The 23,074-nt window shown below is 41.7% G+C and overlaps 2 protein-coding genes across 3 annotated transcripts in view; one reads left to right on the forward strand and one right to left on the reverse strand.

The window, feature by feature from the left end:
* Window positions 1-4,958, reverse strand: part of DPF3 (double PHD fingers 3) — a 189,791-nt gene extending 184,833 nt beyond the window's left edge. Inside the window, exons 1-2 of the mRNA XM_056345707.1 lie at window positions 4,836-4,958; window positions 1,443-1,530 (exon numbers count right to left, since the gene is read on the reverse strand). The gene's annotated coding sequence lies outside the window, so the exon portion shown is untranslated. The remainder of the gene's footprint in view (window positions 1-1,442; window positions 1,531-4,835) is intronic.
* A 111-nt stretch (window positions 4,959-5,069) lies between these two features.
* DCAF4 (DDB1 and CUL4 associated factor 4) lies at window positions 5,070-19,108 on the forward strand. Of its 2 annotated transcripts, none has more exons than XM_056345148.1 (14): window positions 5,070-5,171; window positions 5,872-5,987; window positions 7,291-7,373; window positions 9,106-9,263; window positions 10,743-10,825; window positions 11,470-11,572; window positions 12,551-12,694; window positions 13,159-13,208; window positions 14,488-14,567; window positions 16,217-16,312; window positions 16,423-16,520; window positions 17,227-17,403; window positions 17,629-17,743; window positions 18,707-19,108. In XM_056345148.1, the coding sequence occupies exons 2-14, from the start codon at window positions 5,878-5,880 to the stop codon at window positions 18,898-18,900; spliced, it is 1,491 nt and encodes a 496-aa protein (XP_056201123.1). In that variant the 5' UTR covers window positions 5,070-5,171; window positions 5,872-5,877; the 3' UTR covers window positions 18,901-19,108. The 2 variants fall into 2 exon arrangements, with proteins under 2 accessions (XP_056201123.1, XP_056201124.1); XM_056345149.1 differs by having other exon boundaries at window positions 5,149-5,293.
* Window positions 19,109-23,074: the final 3,966 nt, after the last annotated feature.

Raw genomic sequence — 23,074 nt, forward strand, 5'->3', positions numbered from 1 at the left:
TTCGGGTTTTTTTGTTTGTTGTTGTTGCGTTTGGGGGAATTTATTTGCTTGTTCTGTTTCCTTCACTCAGCTCCAAGTGACAGCAGCAACACAGTTCTGCACTGGGCTAGTGCAGTCACCAGGAAGTGACATGCAGTCACTGAGGTAGCAAACACAGCCTAGTCATCTGTGCCTCCCACGGGAGAGCACAGAAAATGACAAGCAGAAGTCTCCAGTAAAAACCCATCTCTGAGACCCATCTCCTGTAATGTGGCAGCCTATTTAATAAGAGCCATAACACCACAGCTTCCTTTCTAGCAATACACAAACCACATATTTTTGGCACCCGCTTAAGCCTGCATATTCTGCAGTCAATCTTCTGATTATAATCAGAAGCCATAAAGTCCCTCCACCAATGCCAGCACAAGTATAACCTAAGTATCTTCATTACTGTGTTTCAGGAAAACCTTCCCAAGCACCTAAATAATTTTAAGATGGGACTTAATTCTGGTAAATTTTACATACAAGTTGTTGAGACTTTTTATTCCTTTTGATGCCACAGAAAACCAAAACTAATCAGAAGAATATTCAGTAAATTATATCTGAACACTTCCATTAAGAACTGCAGCATTGAAGAGAAAGAAAGGTTTGACCAGAATATTTCTCACTGCAAAGGATACCTGAAAGGAAAAGACTGCAGATGTAGTCTCAGAGCACAATTTGACTTTATATCAATGGATTAACTTAAAGAAACATATACTCATATATATATAAAATACTACAAGCTGATATATACAGAACCTACCACAAAGTTTCCAGAAGTCACTTATTAGCATACAAGTACCCCTGATGATATTAACAGCCAGAACTACTGGATTTTAAAAAAAGCCAACAAAACTCTTAGCTAAAGCAATGATATAAACTGTGAAATTCCAGTTTCATTTGCCATCTTTTCAGCGTTTTTTCATTACCTGTGACCTACAGGGGAGACAAAGCTGATATATCAGGAGAAAGAATCTTCACCTTCTTACTTGGCAAGAAATGTGGTTAAAATATGTAACATCAGTGCCCCTGGACCTTAGAGCTATAAATACAAATAAATACAGTTTAAGTAGTGTTGCAAAGGGATTCGTTGGTGTACTTCTGCTTTTTAAATTTATTTTTATAGGAATTCGATACTTCGTACAAAACAGAGCCAGAAGAAATACTCTAGAGAGCCAAGAAACAGCGATTTTGTGCAAGTGCACCACTGCCCTCTCCTGGGGTGCATCAGATCTGCTCCCGTATTTACACCACCCAGCCGACCCGGACCGGAGCTGCAACTCCAGGACCCATCAGGTCTGCCTTGGGAGCTTGAGATTTAACACAAAGAAGAAAATTTAAAAAAAAAAAAGTAAACTACACACACATCGAATAAACACAGCAAGTTATTGAACATTATATAAACTGCGATAATTCATCACCTTAAATGCTACAGCAGTTTGTTCATTCCTCCATGACCTGATGCAGAAGAACCCAAAAGTCATTTTCAGCATCAACAGCAGAGCTAGCCTGTGGGACAGCAGAATATTCTGAGAATCAAGAAGTCAAAGAGCAGCTTTCATATTCAAAAACATCTAAAAGCTTTGACATTATTACTACAGGACTGCTGCGGCTCATAATGCGAAGAGTAAGCATACAAAGTTACACAGGCTTTTAAGGCAATTGCTCTGATTTCAGCAGCATCAGAACAAGGATATATTTTACTGTTAGAAAAAATCTTGCTTTTGATCACCCTGCACAAACCCAGGGTAATTCATGGGCCCAAGTAAGCTTTGGTAAATGGGAGGTGTAATTAGTTGCCTTATGTAAACTAAGCTTTAACTGGCAGAATGCAGTTTTAGCCCCAAAAAAGCATGAGACAAAATATATAGCTTAAGCCTCATCTTACAGAAGAGTTTAAGCAAACTAATTTTAGTTTTCAGATGTGACTGCCATGAATGAATACAGGTTCACGTACTGCAGTTCAGCTGAAAGGCAGCTCACTAAACTGCAATAATCTTAATCCTATGACTGTTAATAACATTAGAATTTATGGTTCAAAGTTAAAAACATTTACAGACTGTTTTAATGCAATTTAAAATTATCTTTTAAATGTAACTAATAAATAAATTAAATATAGCCTGAATATATGTATTTAGTGGACTGCACAGCCATAAACCCACTCCCTCAAGTCAAATAGATAGAAAAACAGCCAGAGCAAATGGAGGACACAACTTGACGGCAGAGTGCATTCTGCAGGACAGGATGGCCTTGACATGTCCAAGAAGTGCCCTAAGAAGAACAGCATTCAATTGCAGCCAGCCCAAGCACAGCCAGTTCCACAAACCCAGACTGAAAACTGACCACACAGCAGTTCTCAAACTGAAACTCCCCCATCCATTTTGATCATAAGCTTCATGAAAGTTAACACTGTTGTGTAGCTGTAAAACATAATTCTCAAATGCCAGTACAGCCTGTAAAACTTATCCAACACTAGAAAGGCCTCAACTGAGTAGTCATATATTCAGGTTTTTGGAATACACTTCAAGGAAAGAAGTGTTCCCCATGGCAAGAGTCCAAAAAGGAAGCAAGAATGATCAGAGCTAAAAGTTGCCATCATCATTCTTTAGCCTCTCTAATCAAAAGAAAAAGACTCAAGTGGGACAACAATACCAATTTTCAAATATGGAATATGGTTGCAGAGAGCAAGGTCATAAATTGTTTTCTATACCCACACAAGGCAGAAGAAATAGCAGTAATGGTTTTAAATTGCAGCAATAAGCATTCAGGTAACATCAGAAAAATCTTTCAGTGAGAGATATAATAATCAGAATAAACCAAAGCAAAAAGCTTTAAGAGGTTAGACAAACAATTGCTAAGGAACAATGTAGGGGTGGTGTGTGTCTTTTATTTGTATATTTTATTTAAATACATACATGGAAACCCAGTGATCTCTGAAATACCTTCCAGTCTAATCTTGTCCATGAATTTCCATAGTAAGTATACACAAGTGAGAAAACAAATCATTTAACATACTTCTTCCCCAGTGGTAATTCTATTTCAGTGGAGTCAAATCCACAGCTTACAAGCAGTATATTGGTGACAGAACCTGAAACATCGCTCCCTGGCATCAGAAATTAAAAAGATGAAACAAAGCCAACAAAAGAAGCAGAGTATAACACTACATATTCCTGAATTACTACCCACAAGCCAGCAAACAGCACGATAAAAAAACATTCCCTAGATTTCTGTCATCCATAGGTGTATCAACATCAAATTTACATACAGATCATCAAGTACCAATATCATATAAACCGTGATTTTGAATCCAGTCTACACCAGTGACAGTATTAACAATGGTTCACAGAAAGGGTTGCTGATGCAGCTTTCTATAGGCACTTTTACCCTCCTCCTGTTACTGTATTAAAATTCAAAACTGTCTTGTGGAAGCTAAAGATCAGTATCACTAAACCACTATGAGAAACAGGCCTAAACAACAAAAATGCTTTGGAATTAGACCACGCCGGTGGTCTGCCTTGCAAAGACAAAGAAATAGAGCTCACAAACTATACAAGCTACGGGTGAATTCTCCAGCTGCTCCTATCCTTAAAGGCATGCTTTCCTGAGCTGTTTTTAGCTCTATGCATTTTGAACTTAAAACACAGATCAAGTGAGAGACAGAACAAAATACTATCTTCTAAAACTTACTCTCCTGCCAAGTACCCACAGCAAACTTGTACAAGGTCTAAACATTGAAAGGAACAAGTAAAAATGCATCGCCTATTTTCCCAGTACTATCATTTTCTTACTTAAAATTATTGAAGTGACAAAACAAACCCTCAGTTTTTTGGAAGAATGACTAAAACCCTGGTTTTCCATTTTTTTTTTTATTTGTAAGCTATAGCTCATGTTTTGCTGTAACCTTAATCATCCACTAGATGAATAAATATGTTTACCATACTGGTTTAATTTTTTTTTTAACTCCTAAATCCTGTATAAGCAGGAAGGGGAGGAGGAAGGCCACTGTACAAAATCAGCTTTAGGACACCTTTAGTAAAAGATTGAGGAGTTTCTCACAGCAACTGCAAAGAGACAGCAGTTACCACTACATCCTTTTGTCACTCTTTCAGCTTTTGCTGACCATCTGAGGAGTTGCTACCGATTGCTGCAGCCTCAAGGTTTTTTCTCCCACCTTGTCTGTTTGCTGCATGCTTCCCAAAGCTACCTAGTACCAATGCCTCAGTGTCACCTATCTAATTGTTTGTTGCCCAGCAGCAGATGGCTCAAAAAATATTTAAGCGTCAAGAGGCCTCAGGTGGGAGGGTCACTTTAGAGCCACCACTCTCTTTTCTAAACTCTTCAGAGATTTAGAGAGGTTGCAACAGCTTCTAGCTCCCCGTAGCCAAAGCATGGTATTTAATCAAGTAGCAACCCAGAGAAAGCAGCAGCAGTACCCTTTCCGTGGCACACATCTCTGCCTCCTTCCGCACCATGCCCTGCAAACCCACTGCCTTCAGGCCCAAGTCATGGAGCAAAGAAGCGTTTCTCCTCACAGAGTTCAACTATGGACCCTCCCCGCGCTCTCCCCGCCGCCGCGCCCCCCTGCCCGCACGGACGGGGAGTCCCGCCCCGGCAGCCCCTCGGCCGCACACACGGCCGGCAGCTGGCGGCCCGACCTCGCCCCTCACCTCAGCGCCCCGCCCCGCCCGCGGGGCCCGGCGCTGCCCCGCACACAGGAACGCGCCCCTGGGCGCTGACCGGCAGCTCCCCTCAGGCGCTCCCGCCCCTCAGCCACCTCAAGGCTGCCCCTCCTGTGGCCCGCGCTGCCTGCCTACCATGCTAAACGACGCCTCTTTTGCCAAAAACTCCATCCCTACACCCCCGCGCTCCCCTACTCAGGTTTTATTTGCAGGGCCCGCCCGCTCTATACCGCGGCCGCCGCCGCCGCCCGCCCGGCCCACAGCGCCTCAGGCAGCCGCCGCCTCCGCACCACCCGGGGCCCGGCCCCGCCCTTCCGCGGGGAGCGCGCGCCGGCTTGGCCGCCTGCGGTTTGGCGGGTGAGCTGTCCGTCAGGCGGCGGGCGCGGGCCAGTCAGACGCGCTCGGCGGAGCGTGGGCGGGGCCTCGGTGGCAGGGCGGAAGCGGCGGGCTCCGGCGCCGAGGACGGAGTCGGTGAGGGAAGGGCGCCGGGGTGCGCCTCTGCCTGAGGGGCTTCTGGCTTCAGCGCGGCGGGCGAGCTGGGGAGCCGGTCTCGGCCCAGCAGGGAGGTCGACAGGCGCGAGGAAGCGCCCGTAGTACGTGTGGGTCTCGCCGGCTGACAGAACGGTGGTCGGGGCTGCGGGCCCGTAGGGCCGGCCTGGCCGCCGTAGCGCGGGAAGGCGCCCTCCGGCAGGCTGCCGCCCTCCGGCGGGCTGCCGCCGGCCTGTACCGCCGCGTCCCCGCGGGAGTAGCGTGGGGCCGGGGCCGGGGCCTGGGCCTGGGGCGGGCGGGCAGGACGGCCCCGGCCGGAGGCGGCCACGCCGCCATTGCTCGTTCGGTTTGTCCCCCCCGGCAGGCAGCGCCCACGGCAGAGCTTGGCGGGGGGCGCTCGTCAGCGCTGCAGGCGGGGTGCCGCGCCGCGCCGTGCCTAGCGCAGCCCCCGTCAGACGGGCGGGGGGCTGTGCTGCCGTTCTGTTCTTAAAGATCTGATGCCCTTTGGACTTGAAAGAGTTTCTCTTTATTTTTTTTCAGTGTGCCTCCTTGGTTTTGATCTCTAGGCCACTGTGAAGCTACTTGAAACTGGTTGAAAAGCGGCTGTGTTAAGAGACTGTCTTATATGTTGGACCGTTCCAGGCCAGTAGTGTTGAAGTACGTGTGTATGTTTGCTTTATAGGTAGACATGAAGAGAAATTACTGGAGAGGCAAAAAAAAGCGTGGCTGGAGCAGTCACAAGAACAGCTACCATCCCCATGGGTACAGAAGACCCGACCACAATAACCGTACTGAAAGGCAAGTATACACAGCTTGCACTTAGCATGGGTTAACCCGTTAGATGTGATGCCTAATTAAATTTTCAGAATGGTGGCTATCTGGAACTGGGAAGGTTGCCATCTAAAAATCTAGTCGACAGTACTTGCGGTCTATCTGTCATCCCCAGTGGGAATGGAGTGACATTGGTTTCTGGAAATGTGTCATATGTTCACAACTGTATATAAACTTTAGAACTACACTTGCCTGTGTTTGAGCTATTTTTATGGCTCTCTTTCTTTCCCGTGTTCCTTCCTTGGTGCCTCTTGCAGGAATAAAAGAGGCCAACCCTTTGCTTTAGTGCTCTAAATATATTTTTTGAGAAAGAGACACATACACATACGTATGAGCTGCCCCGTTAGTTGTATTTGTGTAAGAAAAGTTAGAAACACAAATGGGCCCTAATTTAGTGAATATAGAATTAAAAGTATTTTATTAAAAAGCTTTAAATGGAAGTGCTTGGGTGTGGTGTTTTGCCTCTTGTAGATCAGTTCTTTAACTTTTCATAGTTGTATAATCAAGCAGCAATACAGCTGGTATTAGAACTAGAATTTTTTTTGTCATTTTGTTTTCAGTAAATTACGATTCTTGCAAAATATCTTGGCCTAATGCTTTTAAGATGACATGTAATAAGACCTGTCTTAAAAAGTGAGAATTGTATGGATGATTCAGAAAACATCCCAGTGGAATTTTGCTCATCAGTACTGAATGTGCCTGTTCAAATTCCTTGAAAAAAAAGAAAGCTGCAGTTACCCTGTCAACTGTGATGTTTATTACAAAAGCAGAGACTTTTCTTTCTTAGAGTTTACATTATACTTTTGTTTACTTTACATGTTTCTGAACCTTAATGAAATTCTTGTCATGAAGGGAATGGCAAAATATTTTTGACTTGACATCAGTGTTTCACCCACACTGTATCTCACTTTATGCTTTGAAGATTTACACGTTTTCAAGGGTGTGCTTTTCTTTTAATAAGGGAATATGGTAAAATGCCCAGAATTAATCTTTCGCTGAAAAGAGTTAAAGGTACTTGTAGAATCAGCAGCCATCTCTAATGTTTTAGCAAGTAATTAAGGCTTTTAAGATGTTAGTGTATCTAATGTTCTTGAGAGGGTTTTAGGCTGAATGTTACTGTTTCATTTTCATAGCTTAGCATATGGTGATATCACAGCCCTGCAAAATTGTCCTCCATTAATGTCAATAACAAGCTGCTTTCTAGATTCTTTGCGGGAAAGGTGTGCAGGACAATTGTGAGCCTGTCTTTGAAGGCAGTGCTGTTTTTTAGGCTGGAACAGGAGGAACCTCAGACTGCAGTGAATGCAGGCCCCAGCAGCAGTGGATCTTTAACGCAGAACTCTGTAGTACAAGGTAAGAGACCATGTTCATGGGTCAAAAATCAGTATCTATATTCTGATTGTATGAAAAAAGCAATAGTAGCTGTGTTAATAGTATGGTTTTACAGGAAGGATATAAGCAGTAAAGTTTGTAGAGAAAAGTAGCATCAGGTGATATAAAAAGATGTAGTAAGTGAAGATCTAGAGAACAGGGCCAAATGCACTTGCAGGCCCACAAGTGCTTCTCATGTTTGAAAACTTGTGTGCTTAGCCAAGCTGATATAAACTGAAAAAAACAGAATTCTGTTTCCCTTTTCAGAAATGCTGCTTTGGGAAGAAAATGAACTTTGGGGTCTTTCTCATGCTGAAGATGTTATAAAACACATCTTTCAATAGAAACATTAAGTTAGGAAAGAAAATAAGAAAAAAAAAGAGCATATAAAAATTATAACTTGCATCCAGTTATTCAGTTGAATAGACATAATGATCCACCATTTTGGGCTGAGGGGCAAAAATCATCTCTCTCTATGCCTTCAGTGTATTTTATAGTCTGTAAGAAATGCACTATGGCTAAATGTTTTTTAATTGTCAGGGAGTGAACTGGTGAAACCAGAATTGATACAGTAGCAGTGCTGTTGAGGAAGATGTACTGTTTGCATTCTGGTTTCCTGACTCATTAAAAAACCCTAGCAAAGGTGAAGCCCGTGGGAATGTACATTTCTCCACAACAGGAGAGTCCTGAAACACCACTTGAACCTCTTAGCAACAGACAAAGCCAGAGTTTAGAGAGGCCTTTTTTCTATGTCACCTTTTTGTGCTTAAGAGATTGTGAGCATGTTAGCAGATTTATCCTGCAAAACATTTATTGCTGTGTAATTAGATTCTGTATACAAAATGCAGTGTGCTTTTATGAACATTACTGATTCATTCACTGACTTTGTATTTTTCTTGACCTGAATAAAATTTGGTCACCTTTGCTAAGGTGTCGCTAAGCTGAAACCTAAAAGATGCTGACAAGGACCTGAATTATAAGCAGCAGCAAAAAGAGGTTACTTCAAATGCAATTTCTGGTAGCAGATAAAGGTTTAAATAAACTCTTAATGAAATATTAACACTCACCTCTTGTGAATAAAATCCTTTTTCTTGATACAATGTACCATTACGAATCTGTCAAAGTATTTTACCTGTCTGCCTCTGTGAATTTACCTGGGCAGTAAAGCACTAAAATTAAAAGTTTCTCTCCAATTTATCTTTGGATGGAGCCTCTGTGTGTTATCCAGATGTACTCTTTATTGCATCTTAATTGCTCCTATGTGTTGAAAAAGTGGTTTGTTCTGGGAAGTGAATCACTTTATTTTGGTTTGAGTGATACCTCATAATCAGTTTTGTTTGTTTGGAACTGCCCTACCTAGTCTTTTAACCAAGAGTGTCCTTTCTTGATTCGTTTATGAAGAAAAGTTATTTTAGTTCTGTAGCAAAACCTTTCCTTTCTGCTTCTCTGATCTGGCTGAATTTCATCTTGGTCAGTGGTGATGTCCCTTCTGTACCTGTGTAACAGTAGTGCATTTGAAAACTGTACATTTTTTTTTCCTTTAAGTGGTTGTCATCTATTCCTAGTCTCTTTATCATGCTTGGGACCTGTTGGGAGCAAGAGCTTTGAACCTTGTGACTGATGTTCCCATGAAGATGTGGGATGTCAAATAGCTATAAACAAACATAGTTATCCATCTGAATTTGCCTGGGTTTTGCCATTTTTCCCCCCTAAGAACTGCCGGGATTTTACTATGACTCAGAAAAGAACCGCTACTTTCGCCTGCTGCCCGGACATAATAACTACAACCCACTCACCAAGGAGAGCATTCAGTACAAGACAATGGAATGCAAAAGACTGAGACTCTTGGAAGAGGAAGAAAAACAAAAGAAGGTACGTTCTGAAAAAGATTGCAATTGGGCTTTATTGTGTGCTGGCCCAGACAGATTATAAGCTAAAGCCTTTCAGTTCTGACATTGGGTACAGTTCCCTAAGCTGTCTGATAAAATGAAAATTTCTTCTTGCTGAAAATTTATAGCCTTGAAGCCTTTTGTTTGGCTGTTCCACACAAGAATGAAAGCAAGTAGTTACAAACAAAAAAATCAGTAAAGAGGCAGGAACTGTGCTCAGAATTGCAGATTGTCCAGCAGTTACACTTGAGTCAGGACATTGGACACCAGGTTTCAAATCCCTGCCTTGAATTGGCAAAGTGGGGTCTTGATTTGAAGTTTTCCACATGTTTAGTAAGTGTATTGATCATATTCCTGGACCCTTAAACAATACTAATGATACTTTGTGGAAACAGCTTGTGGCTTTCTCACGAAGAATTTTTTTAGACAGGTAAAATCAAGGCAGGTCTTATATTTATGCCTGGAAAGCCTATATACCTTTCATCATGAACTGTTACAGCAGAGTTAATGTGATGCTGCATATCGCTAATATGGGTAACATACCCTACAAGGATGCTCTTCAATTATCTGAAAGTCTTACAACTTTATAAATCAGCTTAAATAAGCTCAGCTTAAATACGCTGTCATTTCGAAGAAGCAAGCAGGACTTTTCTCCTTAAGTAATGAAGTTCTCACTTCAAGCAGCTACCCAGCTTTTCAGTCTTCACTGTGAAAGTGCTGCTGTTGGTTCAGATTTGGCTTTTGGGGTTTTTTTTGGCTGTTCTATCTGTTTCCATTAGCAGTTTAGGTTTCATAGAAACCAAAAAGCTGCTGGCCATATTGCTGTTAATGAGAACTGTGGTTATACATCTCTCCTCAAAATCTGGCTATTGAATCAGACATCTGAATTAGGCTCCCAGACAAGAACATTTTGACTCTTAAATGGTTACTTTGTCTGAGCATTACCAAAAATATTTTTTACTCTGTAACTCTGCGAAGTACTCTTATCCTTTGGTCTCCACAGAAGGTGTTTGCTGGAAACTTTAAAAAATTATAAATGAAAAAGTAGCTTAGTGCAGCAGTAAGACTGCATAGTTAATAGCATTCCTGTTGTGGTAGAAAATTTTGCTGTATAGTAAGAATTTAAGGTATTATAGTGAAACCAGAAGGTGACTTCACGCCTTAATGTGGTACTGCTGATTATGTCAAAAGAAAACAATGGCTGTTGGTTTTGGAGGGGGTTTTTACCAGTTTTTGTATTTATACAAAACACACCAGATCTCACAGGAATATATTCTTGTCTGCTTACTGCAGTACACCAAATACATGGTGCTGGAATGTGTTTTACAGACATCTGAAATTTTAGTGTGTATAGGCTAGAGGAAGAAGTTACCTAAATGTCCCAAATGTCTAAGACCCACAGCCATGTTTGAATCATAAACAAGCAAATAACTGAATATGCTGCCATGTTGTTCTCTTCCAGAAAACAACAAGGGCTGGACTGAACTCATCTGTGCTGTTACAGAAAAGGCAGCTGGGTTTGCTCAGCTCCACAAGTTATTGCAGGTACAAGGATTTGATTTGTCTTCTGTTTGCAATACCAAATTCTGTTGTTAGTGCAACTGTTCCTGCTGGGTTTTTGCTTTTCTTACTGTTCCGCTTAGGCTGAAGAGGAACATATTACTTACAATAAAAAAATAGTTGTGGTTTTTTTATAATCAGATTACTAAAGTAATGAGAAATCAAATGAAAGAGGTTTCCCAGTTTCAGATAAATGGAGTTTAAAATGTCATTGGTTTTTGAGGGGTTTTTTTTTCTGATATATGCTGTTTTTATGAATACAGTGCACCTTTTCTTTGGATGAACACTCTGCAACTGATGTGACTGTTCCCCCTGCCACCTATTAGAATAGCTAAGCTCAGATTCAGTAACAGCGCAGAAGGCAAGTTAGTAACATGCTATGTTGTTGTTTCTGCTAACGAAGATGTGCTGGGGTTCAAAATAATGGGATGAAATTCCATTAATGTGGAAGATGCACATGTTCATGGGTTATATAAGTTAAATTGCAGCATGCTAGTTGTTCAGGCATTTTATCTTCTGAGATTGAGAAGCAGTTCTGGATATCCTATCCAGAATTCTTTTCATTGGCATTAAACCTAGGCTTACCTGAATTCTTCTCTTTCCCGCTGCTACCCCACCTGCTTTTACAGGCTGGTCCATGAACTAAAAGTGAACTGTATGCAGAGGAGGAAGATAGAAATTCACAGTCCGGACTCCTCAGTTGCTGGAACCAACAATTTTAAAATAATTGTGGTATGTTATGAGAACTGTTAAGTCTTTGGATAAAGAGAGCCTACCTTCTGTGAAAATTCAGGATTTTGTAATCAAACCTTACAGGTCACATTTTGCTTTCAAATATGCATTATTTCTGATGTGTCAGTTCTCAAAAATCTGTGCTTGGTAACTTTGAGAAGGTAGGAAAAGGCTGTTCCTTTCCTAGAAAGGCAAATGATGAAAAGGCTCGATGTGAAAGTGATTTTTTGGCGTTGTTTTTTTTTCCTAAGCTGATCAACATGTTCTCTTGGAAATAAATGGGAGTTGAGTGGAAAATCAGTGCGGGGCTGGGAGGAGAAGTGGAGAGGATTAAAAGAAAATGGAAGAGAGGAATTCTGGGGGTGGCAAAGTCTGTGGCCCAGAGAATCTGTGTAAATACCAGTAAACATTTTACATCTCATGATCTGAAGGCAGTTTCTACTGGTTTTGATGATGCATGTGGAAGAGAGGTCTCTGGAGCAAATATCTTTCATAGTCTTATGTTGGAAGCTCTCCAGGACCAGCTCCTGTCCTTGTAAAAAGAGCACCATAGGTAGCTGAAGCCAGAAACTCGGTGTCATAAAAGAACAGTTGAAATGTAGCAGCAGCCTTTTTACTGTGATCCAACAGCAGGGGAATTCCATGTTCACTTCTGGTAAGGTTTAAATTTTTGTTTTGAGACCTCTACTAATACCATTTGGTGCTTACTAATCAGCCAGAATAAGTGTCTGGACTGATACACTTGGAAAAGAGTATTTATTATTACTCAAGGACTAAAACCTTTTCTTACTCATGTTTTTTTCTGTTCAGGCATATAAAAAGTAGTTTGCCACTTTTTTTAGACGTGAATGGAAAGTGGATGGCGTTAAAGGGATCAGAATTAATGTGTTGCTGCATTAGGTCTAAAATGAAACTCCCTCAAGCTGTGTTTTCCTTTAAGTTTCCAGTGTGTGTGACCAGTAAGCTCTTATTTTACAGGCGGATGTTGCTTGTGAACAGATATTCACTGTGAATGATGTAGAGCATGGAGGATGTAAATATGGCATCATCAACCTCCGTGGTTTGGGGAAGGAGTCTCTCACTGTGGAGATGTATGACAACCTCTACTTCACGAACCGCAAAGTACTGTGTTCTGTACCTGCTTCCTTTGGTGGTTGTTCCTCATTCAGAACGCTGTTCTTGGGAGGCACAGGTGGAAATGCAGGAGGGCTGAGGAAGGGGGTAGGAGGAGAGAATGGAAGAATCTAGCAATGTAAAGCTTGGATAAATGCAGAATAACAGTAAACTTGTGTCTGAAAGACCTCAGTACCAGTGTTAGTTCTCAGGAACATTATGCTACAATTGGAACAGAAGGCTATGCAGAAGTACCAGCTTCCAACGATAGTGCTTACTTCAGAGCTGCAGTTGGCCATAGCTGACAAAACTGATGTTAAGGGCCAGAAACTAAGATTTGCATGCTTCTTAAACATGTTTTCCCAAAATGATATTTATCCTTGAACATGAAGCATATGTAAAACAGGTTTTCATAATCTTCATGCTCAGATTCTTTTAAGGATGATCCTTAGTATGTCTTCTTGTGTCTGAAGGTGAATTCTGTGTGCTGGGCATCATTGACTCATCCAGATTCTCATGTTTTATATCCTTTTAAAAAAGGCAAAATTTCGGTCAGCTTTCACAAGTCTGCATTATGCTACACAGAACAACTAACTTGCAGAAAGACCTCTCATGTAGTTGCCCCATAAATTAAATTTTCTGGAAAACAGAGAAAGTTATAATAATTGAAAGATGTTGGAACTAGTGAGAGAGATGTATGGTTCTGTTACAGATATATGTAGAATTGTTCCAGTATAATAGCAGGTGAAAGACTGTGTTTCCTGCCCTGGAGTTCATTAATAGTGTAAACGCCATATCCAAAATGATCTGGTGTTTAGAAATTGGCTGGGTCACAAGAGCAAGAGAGAGGATTAAGGCAACTACTGTCCTCTTTGAAGTGGACCTCTTTCTAAGTGGGTTGGTTGGTTTGTGTTGTAAACCATCCTCATATTGCTTGGGGCAAGAGGGGAATGGGAGTAATTCATTGGTGTCACGTGCTGCAGCTTTCAGAGCATTTTCTGCAGATCTGTCTCAGAAGAAGATGACGATGGTATAGTAGAGGAAGCAGTAATGGACAGTGCAAGTCCAGAAGAGAGGAAGAAAAGGGGATTTTAATCTGGCAGACGGCAGGCAACAGATGTGCTATTAAAGTGCCAGAAGAAAGGAAATTATATAGAAATGTTCATAATGGCTCATGGGAAAAGCCAAGCAATTCAGGACTGATCCAGAGGGTGGCAGGAGCTCACCAGGCTTGCTCACAGCTGGTTAGGAGTTGGGAACTGTTGGTTTGGTTATTTTGCGCTTTCTTCTAGTCATGTCACAGATTTACCCCACTAAACTTGAAATGCAACTTTCAAATCCTATTTATACCTGGTATAACCTTTAGAAAGTATTTCAATGTAATCTAAAATGAGTCTTCCTTCCCTCCCCAATGTCTGCTGCCTTTTTTCCAACTTAATTCCGTGAACACCAGTTCTGTATTAATGCAGTGTCATTGGCATGAAATATAAGAATAATGATCCATGTAAGCCATGCATGGTTTTTTTCCTATCACTAGAAAGGTGCCTTAGTATTCTTCTTCTCTTGTCTTTCTGGTAGTGAAAATACACAAGCAGGAAAATGAGTTCTTTCTAGTTCTTTCCCATGAAAGAAATGAAAAGTCAAGACTTAATCATAAACTGTAAGACACATCAAAGGCCTTAAAGGGAAAGTTTTGTGAGCTGTGGCAGTGTCAGAGCATTTTGCTTTTTCCAGCTATAAATGTTAGGCAGCTTGTTCCATTCTAGGCAGAAATCTTTGTTTTCCTTAACTCGCTCCAGTAAGCTGTGTCTCATGGGAATTGCAGAAACACCAGGCTGTGCCAGTCTGCTTCCAGCATCGTTGTTCAGCAGCACTAACCCAGGTAGGGTGTTCATGTTGGGTCTCTTCCCTCCAGTTTTTGTTAGCAGTTATGCTATGAAAAGAGCACAAAGGAAAGAGTATTTCTGCACTTTTCTTCAGTAGCCTGTGAGACTTGTATTCTTGGAAAATTTAGGAAGTTTGCAACAGTTTAAGAAGTGAACAGATGAAAGAACTTACTTAAGAATTAATTTACAAGCCATATTCAAAGGACTAGTTTATTTTTAGCTGCTGATGATGTAGTACTTGACTTTGGCAGGAGGACACCTCACTTGTAAAGTAAACATGAGATTTTTCATTAGTAGCTTGGCCTGTAACTAAATACTCAGAAGCTGCACACAAAAAGTACTCAAATTTCCTTACAGACTATATAGAATCCTTGCAGAATCTCTTCTCATAGTAGCTACTTGGGTATGCTCAGTGATTAATTACAGGTGGAAAGCTGGTAAGTGTCTCAGCCCATAGCTCCTTGTACAAGTTCATGCTTAGTTGTGTGTAAGCATGATTGATTTGGAGAATCCTGTCTTAAGTCTGGTGGCTGTAGCTGTATCTTTCCATACGTGTTTTTTCAGTGTTCTTGGGGGCAGGACTTTATTAATTGGACTTTTTTGATAGATGTCAGAACCATACTTTTTCAGGTCACACAGTACACACAGTCCTCTAACCCAGTTTCCATTCAGACATGATCAGTTAAGTTTGTACAGAGGCAAAGTGTTATAGATAGGAGTTATTAACAGATTTAAAATTTGTAATGGCATGCTGTTTATGCAGCCATTAAAAAAAAAAAAAAAAAAAAAAGATGCATAGAGCATGCCCAGTAAAAGATGCATAGAGCATGCCCAGTGGCTCTGTAAAACATTCTAAGCCCTTCACTATAATCAGATGCCCTGAGTTCCACCAAAGTCCTCGTCTAGTGTTTCCTATTGACTGGTTTAGGTATTTCCAAGTTTCTTGACTTATTTTACTCTCTTAAATTGTTCATTTGAGGGAACCTTGCTAAGTAGAGGAAAGGGATCTTAACCTGTCCAAACCCATGTTTAAACATGTTGCCTGTGCTGGCTGACATGGTATGATCATGGTTGGATGTGTGATGAAGGAAATGAAAACTGAGGACTTAAATTTTATGTCGATTAGTAGACTTTGTGCAGGAGCTACAGGGGGAAGGGTCAAATCCAGGGTATTGTTACTTATTCAGAGGTGGTTTGTTCTTTTTTTAAATAGTCAGGCCAAGAAATTCCAGGTTAGGCTTTAACTAATCTATAGCTTATAAAGTAAATATTTTGTGTTTCTAGCCCACTCATCTTTAAGAAATGGCTTGCTCAGTGCTGTAAGGCAAGTGTTATTTTTCTGTTTCCTGCTGTGGTCAGCCCTCTGACTACTGAATAAATTTCACAGTCTTTCACAATCATCTATCTATATAGACTTCAGCTATATAGTCGTCTTATATATATATATATATAAAGGACTATATAGTCTCCAGCCTACAGTCATTGTTTCCTGTCTCTTGAGTAGCACAGGGACGTTAACTGGGTAACGTTTTCTCTGCTTCAGATTGAAATGTTGAAAGAAATATGGAAATCTAGATTTGCTTTCTGAGTTATCAACCTGTCCTAACATTTTATGGACACTTCATGTGTTGCTCCTCTCTCCTAGGAGATCGACCTGGAATGCTATGCAGCTTCAAGATATCTACTGCCTGGTCCTGTGCTTGGTGCCTGAATCCCCAAGCAGACAACTGCTTCAGCACAGGTGATCTGCAAGGCTAGCAACCCCTTTATCTCAGCAGGAAAGACTTCTTGCATTAATCTTAAAGCTGCTACCCAAATTACAGCTAAATGAACATAATCTGTCTTCCTTAGGCCTGACGCGACGAGTTCTTGTGACCAATGTAGTAACAGGGCATCGACAGACATTTGGAACCAGTAGTGATGTATTGGCACAACAGTTTGCCAGACAGGTAAGAAGAACCAAACAGCCTTCATTTTTTTTGCTCAGAGCGCTGCCTCTTTGGTGGGCTTTTTGCTCTGTTTTTGATGGGACTCATCATGCTGTACATAAGGTTGTGATTGCTGTTGGATAGCAGTTGCACAACAGAACTGATGTGGTCTGATGCTTGCATATAATTGAATAACAACAAAAAAATATACTGATTTCAAACTCTGTGGCAACAGGGATAATTTCTGTTAATTGTACAGAGGTAAAAAGGAAATGAAGGCATACAGAGAGCACGGTAATAATGCGTTGTAAAATTGTTTTGTTTCTGGCAAATGACCTCATTTTGTTAATACACAGTGTATTGTCTCCATCAAGAAGGAGAAAACCTTTATAAAATACTAATGGACTTGTTCACAAAGATTTAGTAAGAGGGGTGAAATTGGAATATGAGAATTCCAGTCCTGTTTTGCTATTACGTTAAACTAAGTTCCTACTTACCTAGCTGAACTTTTACAGCTGAAGTAAATAGGTGAGGCTTGAATGGATCTAATGAGTTGACTGAAAAATGTGGCAGTGTGTAATAATTCTGATTCGTAATGCTTGTGTTAATAAAATAATTTGATAACTGCAACAGAGCACTCAGAAGCTTGACACAGATTGTGTCTGTATAACTTGTAAGATCCTTTCAGATGTTACACAGTACGTTGCTTTCTCTTGGGTTCTTCCAGACCCCAGTGCTGTACAATGGCTGCCGTTCAGGCGAGGTTTTCAGCATTGATGTGCGTCAACGCAACCAAAAGGGCCAGAGCTGGAAAGCAATTCGTCTCTTCCATGACTCAGCAGTTACATCTATTCGCCTTCTTGAGGCTGAACATTATCTTATGGCAGCAGATATGGCTGGAAAGGTATGGGCTTGTTGCATTTGGGATATTCTGTTCCTTTGGGGGAACAGAATGTGGGCATTAACGGGTGTTATCTCAAGCCTGAGGGCAGATGCCTGTTTTTGTGGTATAGTATGGAACTGGGTAGTAGTTCCATATACAGGTCCTCTTCCAGATCCACTTATAAGCCATCAAGTGCTCTCTGCTTAGTTAATGTATTCTCTTTCAAACACTTGCTTCAACTTGCAGATAAAACTGTGGGACCTGAGAACAGTAAAATGTGTGAAGCAGTACAAAGGTCATCACAATGAATACGCTATTCTTCCTTTGCACGTAAATGAGGAGGAAGGACTTCTTACAGCAGGTGGGTTGACCTTTTTCCCCCTCTATTTGTAGAACGCATGGCAGCGATTTTTCTTGTGCCTGAGGAGTGTTTCTTAGCCACAGCTGTTGGAAACTGAATCCTTTAAAATTCAGGAGAAATTTAGCCTTAGACATACTGTAATATACTGTGACAATAACAGAATAATGTTATGGATGGACACCTACTGTAACCACTCCTGTGTAGCACTTAACAGCTTTATCTGCTGTGTCCTGCAAAAGTCCCATTAGCCATTCCACAGTGTGTCTCAAGATTACAGCAGAAAATGCTTGATTTTGAAGTTCAGGGAAACAACATGAAACTTGCTGATAACTTTATCTAGACACTAAAGACTGCATCTATATTTTTTTGGTGCTTAAATGGGTAGCGTGATGGACTGAAGCATTGGCATGTAGGCCTAACTCCTTGTAAATTTGTCTGTACCACTCAGGTTCATTCTGAAAGTAATTGGCTGCAGTCTGAGAATTATTTTCTTAGTATTACTGTATTTGGGGTTGGGGGCAGGAAAGGTAACAATAAATGAAGAAAAACCTGTAAGTCTTCATAGTATAGCCAAATTTCACACTGTCACTGTAAACACAGTAACTTCCTCTCACTTGCATTTCTCAATAAGTGACAGAATAATGAGAATTCTTGTTAATTTGACAGTGAGGTTTTCTCCCCTTTTTTGGCTTAGGAGTTTGATAATGAGGAGAGAACTCTTCAATACTGATTTATCATACCTTTTCTTGCATAACAGGAAATGTGCATTTTTTTCCCACTTCTGCAGTATTCAGTGTAGAATTTCTGTTTCATAAAGTATTGGTAAGCACTTTGCCTCTAGTGTGTGTAGAAACAGTCAGGGGTTTTTGCCCGTAGACCACCTGCTTTTGTGATGATAATCTTGTGGAGATGTGTAAAGTACTTCTTGTGTAATGTTGAATTCTGGTGTCCTTTCCTTTCCAGTTGGTCAGGATTGCTACACCAGAATTTGGAGTCTCCAAGATGCCCATCTGCTCAGAACCATCCCTTCTCCCCACCCGTCCTCCAAAGATGCCATTCCCAGTGTGGTGTTTTCTTCAAGACTTGGGGGCAGCCGAGGAGTTCCTGGCTTACTCATGGCTGTCAGACAGGATCTCTACCACTTCTCCTACAACTGACACATTATTCTCCTTAGACCTGGTCTACAAAGCTGCCAGCCTATACATGACTTCAAAATTTTTACACCAGTCACCATGCTGTTGAGTCGCTATGTGCTGCTGTTGCATCTGCTTTACCCATGAAATTCTGAACCTCCTTCAGCAAGTTCAGCAGATCTTGCTGTGTACATCTTAGACAATCTGTAAATAAAAGCTGAATGCTAATTAACTTCTTAGGCAATATTCAGCCTCTTTGAAATCTAGCTGTAAGTTTTGAAAAGCTGGTAACTTCCAGGATCTGTCTCATGCTAGTTGAATTTGCTTTCAAAAGGCTGCTCTGACTTAATCGTAGTTTGGTGGCACAACCATTTAGCTGCAGTTTCATCTACATTAGCAAGCAGGCTGGTGCAACAGTGTGGATTAGCACAGTGGTGTTGAGAAGCTGACACTATAGGTGTTCTGGGGCTTTGGAGCAGCTTTGGTCTGGGTTCCTGCATCAACTGTCTCTACTCCATCTATGGTTGGAAGCAGTCCAAGGAACACCTGTTTCCCCACTCACGCTGTCACTCCTTTGAGCTGGGCCAAGCTAAACGTTGTCCTTTTCACACAATGGCAGCACGCCCCTGCCCTGCTACCGTTCCTTTTAAAAGGCAGCATGCACAGAACAAGCACCTCTCCTGGTCCAGTAGCCAGGCTGAATGTCCCTGTTAATTTATCATAGTGTTACCTAACCAAGTCCACACCCCTAACCTAGCGTTTGGTCAGCAGTCTGGAATGATAGGTTTGCTCATGCAGCTGCAGCAGGAGGCAAGCCCAGTCTGGACAGACCATGTCCTCTTTGGGGTATGGGATCACTTGTGCAGAGTCGGGGCTTTTGCATACAGAGGTGCAGCTGGGCCCTCAGCAGCAAAGGTGTAGCATCAGCTCACATAATTGGATGATGCTGTATCTGTATTTGAGAACAATTACCATCCCATGGAACTTCATTATCTCCAGTGCTTTCCTGGTAACCAGCCTGGGTTGGGCAAGACCATCCTGCAGCTGGTATATGTAGGAAGCGGGTTGGCAAGACCATTCAATCAGTCACAGAACGTTTTCTCCCAAAGAAGGAGAGGCCAAGCTGCAGCATGAGCACAGCACTGTGAACAGGGATGAGGCACTTGAGATTGTGACGTGAGCTCTTAAAGAGCTCACAGAAGACTTGGCATTGCAGCCAATTCATCCCTTTGCATCCCTGCTAGCAGCCTGAGCATATCGAGCACGCTTCATGAGCGTGTCTCTGGCTTGGCTGCTTCCAAAAGGAAGCATCACAAGTGCCCTGCATTGCAAGTGCAACATGGTGAGATTCCCTTCACAAGCCCAGTGCAAACCTGATCATATCCTGTGGTTTTTTTGTTTGTTTCCCATGCACTCCTCTCCCATTTCAAGTAACTTTGGATAAGAGAGAATTATTCTAATACAGGTGCCAGGAAGGGTGGGTCCTACTAAAAGTCCTGTCTGTCCGGCTGGACTCCATGCTTACTTCTCTTGTCCTCACAACCTTCAGGCCCAAGCAGTGTGCTGTTCTAGGGAACTACCTGTCTTCTCACCAGTTCTTACTGCTCGCCACACTCTAGCGTTATGTGTGGTGATATCCTTCCCTTTCTTTGTATTTCTTTTGTCCATTAATCTATATAGAAGACAACAAAACAGGAAAACTCCCCTCTTGGGAGCACTTCACGGCGTGAATATATTCTGTATGAAATAGCTGTTGCAAGGGTAATCGAGATGAAAGATGAACCCCAGCACATACTCAAGTTTCTTCCCTGTCTGAGTATACACTGAAACCCCACAAATCTTTCTTGTATTCCATTAACAGCCAACTCCTGTTTCCTGTAGGCAGACTGAGCTGTGAATTCCTTACAACTGCAGCTCCCCTGATACATCCGGCTTTAGAGCTGCTCTGCGGAACCTTTCCCATACACAGCAGAGTGGATGCTGCTCGCAGCATACTCTGTGCTGCCCCTTCTTTCTGCAGCCCTTGTTTATAAGACCAAGGGTCCCCTGTCCTGCTCAGATGGTTAGTCAGTCGTGCAGGCTCTTCCCATTCCTTCTACCACCCTTGGATAACAAAGAGACCTGATTCTTGGCTTGCTTTTCTTTTCAATTTGAGAAAATACCCTGCAATTTGTCTTGATTAGTAATGTTAATTTGGGACATTTTCTGTTGCATGCAGTGACTAATACACACAGCACAACTTTCAAAAGCACTTGCGTTGACTCAGTTAATAATGCACACTGCAACCAAGCAATCTGTTCAGGAAGTGGAAATGCAGCTAACCCCGTTCTGCTGCAAACTCCTAATGTTACACCTGATAATCAGCTCAAAGTTGGAACTTCATATTGATATTCTTGCTAGTAAACATGTGTGGTTCAAACACTTTCAGACAGCAAACCACAAGGATTATCAACTCCCTTAAATCAGAATTAATTCCAAAATTTAAATTAGCTTTTAAACTCTTTTCAGTGCTTTTAGCTGCAGTAATGCCTGTTCTGCAAGAACAAGATCGTGCAACAATTGTGCCCAGTTACCCTGGGAAACACAAACTAGGAATTGTGGCAGAAAGGCATCTTACATAACTGAAGATCGTTTCTTTTCTTTGTTCCCTTTTAGGCAGTGCTCATAAAACAAAAGATACTCATTTGCTTTCTGTTGTTTCCAAGAGCCAAATGCTCTTGTCCCTGAAAACCCATTCAGCCAACTAGTGCCCTTGCAGCCAACACTTCTGATTAAGCCTGCAAGAGCAGTATGAAAAGAGAGGGGAAGCGGGGCAAGAAGAGAGGCGATTTGGCTTCGCTGACAAACAGCAAGCACCCTGCAGGCAGTGGCTAAGGTATATTAAATCAACTATTTGATTATGCAGCAATAGCTTGGACCCTAAGGCAGTTAAAAATTAAGGAACTGCAACACTCTTCCCCTCTGCTATAGCACCAAAGTGCAGTATTTCTTTGCCTCAACCTCTCAGCAAGTACTGAACTTGGAAAAGGAAACTTCAAGGGAACTTTAGAAAGGCCAAACCTGTACTCCAAGATAGGTTGCAGCATCCCTCATCCAGCAGACACAATTTGGTTGGTCGCTTTTGGTTACTGCAGCAAGGCTCAGCACAGACCACCAGGCTCTCCTCACAAACCAAACTGCCAGTACTTCCCACCAAAACAATAGTTTCAGAATCTGCAGAATCTCACCCTTGTTCTGTTCCATGTACCCTGCTTCTGCTAGTCATCTCTCAACCCTGATTAAACAGGCTTTTTCCACATCAAACCCTTCAGATCGCATCAGGTTCCGAGAACACAGGTAGAAATTTGAACTTCTACAGTTTTAACTTGAAGCGTCTAAAGCAGGGAGGGGATTTGCTTTCGGGTCTTTTGTGGTGGTAGGAGTTATGTCTCTCTGTTGGCCCTGATTTATTGCAGTACTTGGCTTCATGGTCATTCCTCCTCTATTATCCTAATGAATACTGAAACTAAGAGGTTAAAAAAAAATCAATTTACAAGTCACAACTTCACTCTGGCATTTTTACATCTTTAAGCCTAATAGGGACCTATTCTAACTGTACTAGAAAATTGAGCATTTGTTGCAAGGACGGGAGAATTCAAACCTGAATGTGTACATAGTCTCAAGATGTCCCCTTACAGCAGCTGCTTTCAGAGAAGTTACAATCTGGCAGTGGACAATTCAGCTTTGATCCCCAAACCTTCAGTTACTGGTGGCTGCTTGCATATATTTATGTATACTACGTATACAGTGAGCTGAATCAAGCAGTCAGTACCAACCCAAAGTACTTTCTAGACAGCAGTTCTGGGCTGAGGGCTGAAAAGATGTTTGACCCAAGTGTTTAAAGCACTTTACAGATTAGTTTCATGATTCAAAAATGGAAGTCAAGGCACAAAGTTGATAACCATTTTAGGTAATGTCTGAAAATCAAGATCACCTGCCTTTTCCTGTTCAAACAGCTTCTTTCTATCTGCAGTTCTATTAATATCATGGTAGCTGTGAAGCTCTCTGATGCCTTCCTGACATGTCATCATCTGTACATTGTCATGCATACGCTACTGCTTCTCTGCAGTGCTGCTGTAAAAGTGCCTTTTAAGCCAAACCAGAAAGATTTAGCCAGCTTTTCAAAATGTCAGAAATCAGAACACTTCAAAATCTCCAA

The sequence above is a fragment of the Falco biarmicus genome, chromosome 7 (assembly GCF_023638135.1).
Source record: "Falco biarmicus isolate bFalBia1 chromosome 7, bFalBia1.pri, whole genome shotgun sequence".
In the NCBI taxonomy this organism is placed as follows: Eukaryota; Metazoa; Chordata; class Aves; order Falconiformes; family Falconidae; genus Falco; species Falco biarmicus.